We start from the raw sequence: 12,258 nt of genomic DNA on the forward strand, positions 1-12,258 counted from the left end.
TACCAATGAGAAGATTCAACAATACTAGAACAAGCCATATATATAGAATCTGCAACATTATTATCTACATTTAATTTAAACATGCCATAACTGAAATACCCAAATCCTACAAATGTACCATATTTTGATAAGATACAGTTATCAGGCTCATAAACTTCCTTATAACCACATTTATTTAATTCACCACCAAACAACAACTTCTTCCTAATCATTGAAACATGTATTAGATTACTAATATGAAGAATTTTTCAAGAACTAAATAACAAAGACTCATAACCACGACCAAAAAAAGGTTCTTTATGATGGTATCACATATATACCACATAACCATCATTTATTAGTGCATACTCCTTAAACCAGTGGCAATATTTACATCCACGACTCATCGACCCCGATTCAATGCATTAAGAATAAGCATCATCATGCACATACAATGCTTAGGAATTAGTGTTACATGATAAATAACAATGTTGTATTTATAAAAATAAAATTATGTCCTTGTTGTGGTTTTGGACCTTGATCCTTTTATCCTTGTCTAGAAGTACAATTTCCAGATGTACTTGCATTGTTATTGTTCTTCCTCAAACGACAATCACTTTTCATCTGACCCTATTTTTTGCAATTCCAACACACAAGTGTTTCCTTCTTGTTGGAACCTTTCTAGTTGTCATCTTTCTTCTTCTTTTGCGAACTATGAAGGTCATTTCCTTCAAACTTATGAAGTCTTCCAAATTTGGAACCAATGTTGCTGACAAATTCTGGCATTATTATTTCTTCAAAAAAATTATTAAAAATTTCAATGGTTAGATATATGGATTTTAAAATTCACAATAATACTTGTATATTCCTTGGATCGTGATTACTTCACTTTCCAAAATCTCTAATTCATCCCTTAAAGATTGGGGTACACGAATTCTGAAGTGGAATACTCCAAGAACTCTAATTTGTATTATCGACCTAATCAAAATCTTAAACATAGAATACCTTGTGATGTTATGTGTTCTTGAGAGACAGAAAGGTTGATAATAATTAATTTCGCATATGTGAATGATAAACCCTTTTCCTGGATAATTACCTTGGATTTGTACAAGGAGGGAAAAGTGGTTAAATATGTGTTACACATAATTGGCACAAAAAAAGGATAGTTTTAAGACATAACTGAAGCCTACATCACCATGATGTCATCAATAGGTTTTCGGAAGGAAAATGTTGGAACCATCATCAGGGGCTCTATCCGTTAGACCCCACCATGGGCACTGCCACTTGGAACCATTTACCCAGGCGTGCTTCCCTCGGACCCCATATATCCAAGTTCACATTTAATATTCCAAGTGTATACCTTGCACCTCCAGTCTCGAATAGTAACCTGAACTCGTCGTGTTTTGACAATAATAACAATTACACTAAAATACGTTGATAACAATTAAATTACCAAAAAAAGTGTCTTCATACCTCTCACCATCTTTTTCTCTTGAAAAGTATTTAAACCATTATGAATTAGATGCGTAAATCTATTATGCCAACGATTATCTAGGTCTTGTTCATGTGTATTTGATTATAACCGTTCTCTACACATTGTTTTTCCTGTAATTAAGAACATCAGATAATTTGATGACATAGTGATATCAAGAATGAGGCCTTTCTCGGGATGGTAAACTTCACACTTTTCTAACTGAATCAACACTACAACTCCTCTTTCTTGCAACTCACCCACACTATAATAAGGTTTTTTGTTAGTTCGGGAACATAAAAAACGTTTGTTAAAGTGTATTTTATGTCACCGATGGAGAGCTTCACAGTTCCCTTTCCATGCACAATCATCTTGTGGTTATTCTCTAGACTCACATATAGTTGACAACTATAATCCACTTGGATTGTCACACCTCGCTAAAGCGAAAACACGAGGCGCAACAGGTTTAGGAAAAATGTGGTTTCATGAATCATAATCAAAGTTTTGATAGAAGTTTCCATAAGCAAAAGTACATTGCTAAAATGAGTAAATAAGTTCGTTGTCATCATGAGAAATAAAGTATGTTGCCAAAATGAGATGCAAAGTTCATATTCTCATGGGAAATAAAGTTCAATGTTATCATGAGAAAGAACGTCCATTGTTATCATATAAAATAAAGTTTGTTGCTAAAATGAGTAAGGAAATTCATTGATATAATGAGTAAACAAGTTTGCATAACAAAGTTCATTACTATCATGTGTAAATAATTTCATTGTCAACATGAGAATTAAGGTGCATTGCGAAACTGAGATGAAAAGTTGACATTCTCGTGGGTAATAAGTTTGATGCTATCATGAGAAACAAAGTTCATTGTTATCATGAAAAATAAAGTTTGTTGTTAAAATGAGTAAGCAAGTTCATTGCTATAATGAGTAAACAAGTTTGCATAACAAAGATCATTGCTATCATAAGTAAATAAGCTTGTTGTCATCAATGGAATTAATGTGTGTTGCCAAAATGAGAGGCAAAGTTCATATTCTCGTTGGAAATAAGTTCAATGCTAAAATGAGATACAAGGTTCGTATGTACATAATGATCGAATCATGAGTTCACACCCCAAGCCTAATGATCCAGGGGTACCCTATTGAGATCTACGTGTATCGCTCAAATACATAGAAATAAAATGCACTCTGCAAAGCGGGCGAGTGAGGAGTTGTCTACCTCCTAATAGCGCTATCCATAATGAACATGGGCTCAAATGAGTTAATGAGTTGTGTGAACTGATTCCAGAGACTTAACTACGATAAGGCATCATTAATTAACAATATCATACACATACATAGCAAATCACTTTTGATACAATTGAAAATAAGTACAACGAACATAATGGAGTAAACGACACACTTTTCCACCCCAAAACATTTAAAAACAGAAAATAGGAGGAGGTGTGAAAACTCACAACGATGCATGAAGGTATTTTTGATGCCTTGAGCTAACTTCCCTCACGTCCTACTACCGATTCCCTACGATAATGTTACATATCAATAAGTCTCTAGTCGAAAATCTAATGATAGTATACTTACTACTACCATAGAATTATGCCAATATTGTGTCAAAATTTTGATATTGATAAGTTACAAACATTTTTCCTGTGAAATTTAGATTTCTATGAATCAATTTGTGATATAAATATTCAAAATTAAATCAAATCAGTTATAAAATTTCCCAAACATTGTATTTCAATTTTAACTGATGTCAATGACCTTAAGATAAATTTTCTTGATTTTTTGATATGTCTAACTATTTTTCACCTTTTTAATTCCTTGAATAATCACAAAATCATGGAAAAATAGTAAATGATCATGCAAAATTCATAGAATTTTTGTGTAACTGTTTTATAATATCCCTAAACTTGGAAAATTAGTAAATGCTACTTTTGATCAATAAAACCTGGTTTTTGTAATTTAATCGTTTTTACACCCATAAATTCTAATTAAATATCAAATAGTAATTAAAAATCACAAAATTGTTTATTTGTGTTACAGTTGCAATCAAAGATTTCCAGAAGATGTTTCATAAATTTTAGATATGTATAGCTATTTATTAACCATTTGAATCTTCACAAATTCATGGAAAAATAATAAATAGTTATTAAAAAATTAAAATATTTTTTTTACAACCATTATAAATTTATATAAACTGGGAAAAATATCAAAAATGATTTTCAAATAGTGGAGTCTCATATTTGGATTTATGGATCTTTAATTTAGGAAATTTGAAATAAATAGAAAATAGTTTAAATAAATCCTCAAACTTTATGTAGCACTGATATACATTGTATATAATCTGGAAAAAAAAAAATACCATATATAGTTTTGATATAGTGTAGCCTGGTTGTTATGATTTATACGTATAAAATATAAGAAACATAACATAAATAGTAAACTTATTAGATAATTCTTCATGAAATTTGTACAATTGTTATTTAATGGATACATACTAAGAAAAATATTGAAATTGGTGTTTAAAACGTAATGCACAATGTTATGGTAATTTTTTGTGATTTTTAAAACTGCTTAACTATTTTTTCTTAATTTATTCTCATATTTAATCATTAATTCATGAAAAATTTACTAAATAGTAAGCAAAAATCATTAAACCTTTATTTACAATTAATATGTATTATAATATATTCTGATAAAGTGTTATAATTTTTTGACAAGTATAGCTATTTATTATAAATTTAACCCCTTAAACCTTCACTAAATCGGGAAAAATAAGAAATGTTCATGGAAAAATATGTAAATGTTTGCATAAAGTTTTTATGATGTAAAGAATGTGCGACGATTATCAAGTATGGCTTTTGACATTAATAATTGTATTTTACAAATTATTTGTTCTCAACAAATATAAAATCAAAATGAATACAAAATAGCAATAAAAGTGCATGCAACTTTATAAACTGTCATTGATTAATGTATATGAATCCCACAAATTTCCCAGAATTTATTAACTTTCAAAGGTATTTTATGTGATTTATTGCTCTATTTCTTGCAAAAATTACAATAGATCGAGAAAAATGAGTTGTTTTCTGAAAATTTCCATACCATCTTAATTTATTGTTTGGATTCTAGGAAAAATGTTAGGGTGCAAAGTCACTCTTGGATGTAGTGTTTTAGGCTTAGCCTCTTGTATGTGTAAATGGGTTGAGTCTTTCCTATAAATAAGAAGTGAGTGACTCCTATTATGTAAGTGAATCCATTTTGGAGTGTTAGACTAGAGAGAGAAAATTTGTACAAACCCAATTTTATATTCTTTCTAGACCTAATAAGAGCTTAGAAAGATTTATTTACTCGTTGTGTTCTTGATTTTACATGATGATTCACTAGATCTTTCATATTCCGTACATGTCATCATACTCAAAACCACTACAATTAGTATCAGAGTAGGTGTTCTTGATTTGATCAAGAATTGATCCTTGATGGCTTTCTACATTTGGCGATTCTTCATGTTCTTATTGATATTCGTGATTTAGAGAGCTTTTGGATTCCAGAAATCAAATTCATCTTTGATTCTATTCATAATTTGATTTTCTTCACTAGAATTCAAGTGATTTTTACTTTTTCTCTCTAGAAAACTCATTCAAAATCACTTTCCCTCTTTAGAAATCTTCAAGTTTTTGTGATCATGGTGGGTTTGACATATGATTCTTGGATTGTGATAGTTAAAGATGTGAAATACAAAGTAAATGAAGATCAACTTTATGGGTTGGTGTTAAACAAATTGATTTCATGGGGTAATATGGTTTCTTATGGAGGTCTGAAGGATGATCATGGAAGCTTGGTGTTTCAACCATTTGTATGATTGCATGGTTGAATAAAATTGCCTTGTTTATATTAGTTCGTAGTAGAAATCAAAAGGAAGGAGAAGAAAGAGATTTGTTCAATAAGAAATACATTTCTCTAATTGAAAACCCAAATGATCTTCGTGCTCTTAAGGTTGTTGAAGTTGTTAAATGGAGTTCAATGTGATGTTCTTGATGTTCTTGAAGTTCATGATAAGAAGGTTCAAGTTGATTTTCAAGATGAAAAAGTTTTTTGCTCAATTGGAGTTCAAGCCAATGATATTTTGTGTTCTTGTGATTCGTTTGAAGGAATGATTCCTTATCGGAAGCCGGTGATCCAAGAAATTCACAAGTATCAAACTCTAAAAGATTTGATTCAAATTCACAATGTTGAAATTGTTAAAAGTGGGTTTTTTCATTAAATCAAGTCTTCAAGATGAAAAAAGATGAGAAAGAAAAAGAAGAAGAAGCTTAAAAGGAAAAATAAGCGGGTTTACTCACAAAAATCGTCAAATGCTGTGAAGCCGAAATCCGTGAAACAAATTTGGGTTCCAAAGCAACAATCTCCAAGTGTTGCATTGAATTTGAAGTCAAAACCCAAAAGTGTTGATGGTTCTTTTGAAGATGTTCTTGGATCGTTGAAGAACACAAAGAACACGAAGAACGAGTTGTACATCTCGCATAGTGGATGGTACAATGTTCAAATTGGAGATTTTCTCGTTCCAACTAAGGAACCAAGATCTTCTAAATTCGATTCGTTTGTTGAAAACGGAACTCGATTCGTCAAAAAGGTATCTCAAATTCTCAAATGGATTCCAAAACGCCCATGATTTCGATTCGTGCGTTGCGTTCTTAATTTTTGATCTTTTTGACTCAATTGGATCGAATTCGTTTTAAACCCCTTTGAAGATCCAATTAATTTTTTTAGATCAAACTTCAAAATTAAATTCTTTTTCTCAAAATCATGAAATTACTGTTCATTGATCCAAACTGAAGCCCAACTTCTATTGTCTGTTACTGTTCATGGAATGTTTTTTTGTTGTTTTTTTCTCGAGCCCAAACTCAATTAGATCTTTAAACTGTTCATTCATGTTCTTCCGTATTTGACTATCGTCAATTTGTCAATCTCGCATATGCTTTCTGTTCGATTAATATTGATTTGAGTTGGAACTCGATTTTGATAACATTCATTGTAGTGTCGATTGTGATCTCGCAAGAAGCTTTTAATCGTTTTCCAAAACTTGGAAGTTTCAGTTTTGTTTTGATTTCGATTCTTGAAAATCGATAATACAGTTTGATTCTGGATTCGGTGGTTTGATTGGTTTTCGATCTCTATGCTTTGAGTTAATTTCAGAATTCGATTTGGAGATTATCGACTGATGAACTAAAATTCAAACAAAAAGTCAAAATTGATGTTCTTGGTTCAACTTGTACGCACGCTTCACTGAGTTGTACCATTGGATCATCATTGTGTGGTTCTTGAGTTCAATGTTTGAATATCGATTTTTGATTGTTGATTGTTGATTGTTCGAAATCGATATGGGTTTGGATTGTCGGAGGTCTATTAATGGAACTGGAAATCGAAATCTTATATTACGAATAATTGATGCCAAGAGGATGAAGAAATCGTTGATGTTTTTCAGATCGATTGGGTATAGTCACTGTGATATCGATGATTGTTAATGTCGTCGATTAGTTTGGAGGTCAAACAGCCTTGACTGTGGAATTTTGGAGTCGAATTGGTTGATTGGTATCTATTTTTATGGAATGGTCTGTTAATTGATGTATATCGATGCTATTGGATTTTGTTGGGAAGAAGAACTTGATTCGAATGAAGAACAGTTTAATGCCAAAAGTCAAAGTTGTTTTGAGAATAGTCAAAATCGATTCAAATACATCGATTGAGAAGTTTGGAGAATTGAATTTGAGTTTGGATTTTGAAGGCCTGATGAAGCGAAAGTTCTTATGAGGAATCGACATCGAATGGTGAAAGGTCATGGTTGAATGTTTTGCCATGATTCGTTAACGAAGTGTTAGAGTCGATATCGATTCATTAGCAATTGTTTGGAGTTTCTTATCAAGAGTTTATACCAGTGTTCGTTGATGAGGTTTGAAGATGAAAAACGAAGACCTGGTTAACGAAACAAATTGGGAAGAAGAAAACAAATATTTTCGAATTGGATCCCTGATCTTTTCACGAAATGATAGTTTATACCCAACTTTGCAAATGGGTAATAAAAGCTGAGAAATTGCAGAATTTTCAGTTCTGGTCCCTGCAGTTTGTGCGAATTTACACATTCTACCCAGTTTCGCAAATGGAGGTGTGTTTCGCATATTTGGTTGTTTTGGGCGCAACGGGTCCCTACAAGTTTCAGAAAGTGACAATTTCTACCCGGAGTTTGAAAAATCTTGCAACTTTCACCCAAAAAGTCAAAAATTTTCATAAATTGGAAATTTTTTGTAGCTTTTTCGTGATTGTTTTTCCGTGCAAGATTTTTGGTGATTCATTTTTGGTACACATCAACGGGGAGTATCGTGAAGACTATTCCTCGAGCGCTTCTCATCCATAGTGGGTTTTATAATCATTTTTTGATTATAAAAAGGGGGAGAATGATGGGTATTCGAAGCTTCTCGGATTTGTCGAATATTCATTTGCGGATTAGAAGATCGGTGTTACTTCAAGGGGGAGTTTGGTCTTGATCGCGCTAGCTCGTTGGAGATTGAAGCCGGACATCCAATCCTAACTTTAAGGGGGAGAATGTTAGGGTGCAAAGTCACTCTTGGATGTAGTGTTTTAGGCTTAGCCTCTTGTATGTGTAAATGGGTTGAGTCTTTCCTATAAATAGGAAGTGAGTGACTCCCATTATGTAAGTGAATCCATTTTGGAGTGTTAGACTAGAGAGAGAAACTTTGTACAAACCCATTTGTATATTCTTTCTAGATCTAATAAGAGCTTACAAAGATTTATTTACTCCTTGTGTTCTTGAATTTACATGATGATTCACCAGATCTTTCATATTCCGCACATGCCATCATAATCAAAACCACTACAAAAAATCGGACTTGAGCAGAAAAGGAGTTTTGGATATTTATTTTTGTATAAATTCTGTATAAGCATTCCTAACAATGTACTTTGATCATCAATCTTTTAAGCTTGATGTTCATCACATGCATTATGATTTAAAGACCATGGATGAATTTATTTTTTCAAAATCATGTTTCTAAATGAAAAAATTGAATGCATGTGGTTTTGGATCGTTAAAACTTGTAAAAACTCAAGTTGATGGATTTGATTTAAGTTGTGGTCATTGGATTTCACCTTCCAATAACATGCATGTTGTTTTTTGGTGAATCCTACCGCCATCATCAAATTTGACATGCATATGAATGTTTATAAAGAATGGTGTAGAAGAAGGAGAAAATGCAAGAAAACTTGAAAATTTTGAAATAAAAGTGAACAAAATGTAAGAAATTTGATTTTACCTTAAAGATCAACTTCAAACGATGAAGATTCTTGAGTAAAATGAGGGATATTTGTGGGAATTTTGTGGGTTTTGGAGCTAATTCATAGAGGGAAGGAATAGGGGTTATAGAGAGAAGAAAAAAAGAGAAAAAAGAAATTATGTCTCTCTTGATACCCAATCTCTCTCATCTCTTTGAGGTTTCTCTCCACCAAAATCAGCCGCCAAAATAGACAGATGTATGTGAACTCATGAAGAATCGAATGTAAAAATATCTCCTAGTTATTTTGCTTCTAAGTTCTTTATTGTTAGAGAGTATGAAGAGAGAAGTTATAGAGAGAGAAAAGTAGGAGGTGGAGTGAATGGGACATGAAAATGATCGACTATGGGAGGAGAAATGACGGGAGAGAGAGGGTTCCGAAATTTGAAGAGGAGAGAGGAGATTTTATTTTCTTTTTTTTTAAATTAATTCCTTAATTTTTATAAAATTTCTTTCAATTTATATAAAATGTGTATTTTATATAAATTTTGTTCATAACCTTTGGATTTTTAGCTTATAAAATAAGGTTAAATGTTAATGTCTTAAATTTTTATTTCTCTTGATTATATTTTTCCTAATTTTAATTATTTTAGAAAAATATTATATGCATTTTATATAATTCTTGATGTTAAACCTTATAGACTTTAGTTTTTATGGCTTGTATGATTTTAAGGAGTTTGTAAATCTTTGGATATCAAAATTAATTGAATTTTGAGACTTCAAACTATTTTATAGTTTTTTAACTCTTATTCAAGTTAGAAATAATGTTTGTAATTTATTTTTATCGGTTTATTGGCATTTCTATGTAGTGGTTTTGATATTCAAATGAAATTGACGAATCAAGTATACTAGTCTTAGTTTCAACTTTGACTTAAGTTCCTATGAGACTCTGAACTAATTTCTACTTATAGGTCAATTGCATGATGTGTCTACATGAATGTATAAAGATGCTCGAATCAATGAATAACCCGCATTTGGATAGTTGTTATTATTAAAGTAGTTGTAAAATTCACATATTAATGTGAAATTTGAGTACACTATCTTTCGATTCTACTTGTTTCCGGGTTTTCTAGTAGGTTATGACTTAGCCTCGATCTACTAAGTCTAGCATGTGTCGTACCTATTCGTGAAACCAAGCTTAGTAAAATCTAGAACCGACTCGAATTTTGATGGTTGTCACATGTATAGACTTAGATAGATCCCCATTCATATGGTTTGAGCATCCCGAGTACAGAACCCGTACATCTTCTTACCCATACATCTTCTTTGTTATGTTCATGAAAATCAATTTGAGCCATTAGAATCATTTCTTCTATCTCATGCTCTGCAAAATTTTCTTCCTAGGTTGGACACTCATATTAAAAGTGTCCCAACTTATGACATCGATGACATTCGATGAGTGACTTATCGAATGGTTGCCTTACTTTTCCACGTCCTCCTCCTTGGGTTGGAAAGTTGTCACCACGACCACTTTTTCCGCCTTCTGCGCTCACCTTTAGAACTTGATGATCATGTTGATCCATTCTTGTGAGCTTCAGTTCATGGACTGCTAGAGAGTTTTGCAATTCATCAACACTCATGAAGATTGTGTCTTTAGATTCTTTAATGGACACGACAACATAAGTAAACCCGATGCCAACGAAGCATGTGCAAATGAGGAAGTTACTTTACTAAAAGTAAATCTACAAAAAATCGATAACGTCATCGATTGTTTAAAAAACAATGTAAATTTTGAGATAAATTGTAAGGCAGTGTCTTGGTGTTGTTAGTCATAATATATAGTATATTAAATTGATTGTTAATGAAGTCCGGGCGTTGCTTTCTTATATGAATGGTGTTGTCTTCTTATATATGATTTAACGATATGTATATAGGTTAAGGTTTTGAGTCTCGTGGTAGATAGAGAGATACGTACATGTTAATAAAAAAAAGTAATTCGTTAAATTTGGTTGGGAGGTGTTGTTCCTTATCTTAATTTGGTTTGTATTAGTCACTGTTACTAAGGTCATCTCCAATGCATTGAACTCTTAAGAGTTCAATGGATTGCCACATCAACATTCTACTAACTATGCCATTTAACCTATTAAACTCTACACTCCATTAAACTCTTAAGAGTTCAATGGATTTCCACATCATCATTTAAATTTTTTTATAACTGATATTAATAAATAAAACTAGAATAATACATTAATTAGAAATTCAAAGTTACAATTACTAAATATTAATTAAAGATTACAATTTAGAAATTAAAAGTTACAAATAATATACTAAATAAAAAGTACAATATCTAAAATAGAAATTTTACTTCATACTGTATTATATTTTAATCTCTTCACAACGGTATCTCCAAATTTCATGTCCATCTTCCGACATGGTACTGAGATCCACGAAAATGATTGAAATTTCATTATTCGTTACGTTTTCTTCTTTAATTTTCATTTTTCTTTCTTTCTATGCATTCTTCATATCCAAAGAGTTTTGGTAGCGTTTAAACGTCTTTCTATTTTCTTCAAGTATTTCACCAGGCCTATTACCAGATGAAGAAGTGGAATTGGTAGCTTTCCCTTTTGCTGCTTTTTTTTGCTGCATTCCAACCAATTGGACGAGTTGTAACTTCATCATTATCCAGGTTAATGAAAGATTTTGTATTTGATGAAGACATAGATGCCACGGATGCAGTGCTTGAACCTTTCCATTTCTGTTCATTTTTAACGATATGCCAAATATGTTCGTGCCTAAAATCAGCACCATATCTAGCATGATAATGCTCAAAAGTTGCACTTTTGAGATCATCCTCAGACCATCCACTGAGGTGTTGACTTTTCAACACTATATAAATTTGATTAAATGCAACTACAAATGGGTTCATGCAATGCCAATGCGTTTTGAGGTTGGCTTCAGTTCTTGCAACGTTTGACGTGTTGCTTTTTTCATAGTATGCACTAATTCGTCGCCAGAACTCTTTATCACGTTGTTGGCTTCCAGTAGTGTTATCTTCTGAAATTTGTAGCCAAGCTTTTGCCAACAACATTTCTTCTTCTTTGCTTCGGTAGGTTTTTTTTATTTTTTTGTCGTTTGTTGGTAGGAGTTTCTATTGGTGTTGGCTCATTTTCTGGAATATGGACAGGATCCAGGCTGGTAGAATCTAGATATGCATTTTGGTATGAATGTTGTGAATGATTATTTGGATTTGGGTATGGATATTGTGGATAATTTTTTGGACTTGGCTATGGATATTGTAGATGATTGTTTGGATTTGGGTGTGGATGTTGTGGATGATTGTTTGGATTTTGGGGATCATTATAAGATAACAAGTGTGTATAGTAAATTGGATTCATGATTGGTGTATCAGATGGTTAGTAGGTGCGAATGAGAATATAATATGTTCGTCTTTATTTGTAGAGTTGAACATCTTGTATGCATTTGCCTTTAATTTGAATTTCAATTAACTTTAACTTTAATT

The 12,258-nt window shown here is 31.9% G+C and overlaps 1 protein-coding gene across 1 annotated transcript; it reads right to left on the reverse strand.

Annotated features, from left to right (window-relative positions):
• Window positions 1-11,325: 11,325 nt before the first annotated feature.
• Window positions 11,326-11,826, reverse strand: LOC145064123 (glutathione S-transferase T3-like). Its single transcript, XM_079011634.1, has one exon. It carries the CDS (start codon window positions 11,824-11,826, stop codon window positions 11,326-11,328), a length of 501 nt encoding a protein of 166 aa, XP_078867760.1.
• Window positions 11,827-12,258: the final 432 nt, after the last annotated feature.

Source organism: Lactuca serriola, chromosome 7, assembly GCF_051521515.1.
Source record: "Lactuca serriola cultivar US96UC23 chromosome 7, Lser_US96UC23_V15, whole genome shotgun sequence".
Classification (NCBI taxonomy): Eukaryota; Viridiplantae; Streptophyta; class Magnoliopsida; order Asterales; family Asteraceae; genus Lactuca; species Lactuca serriola.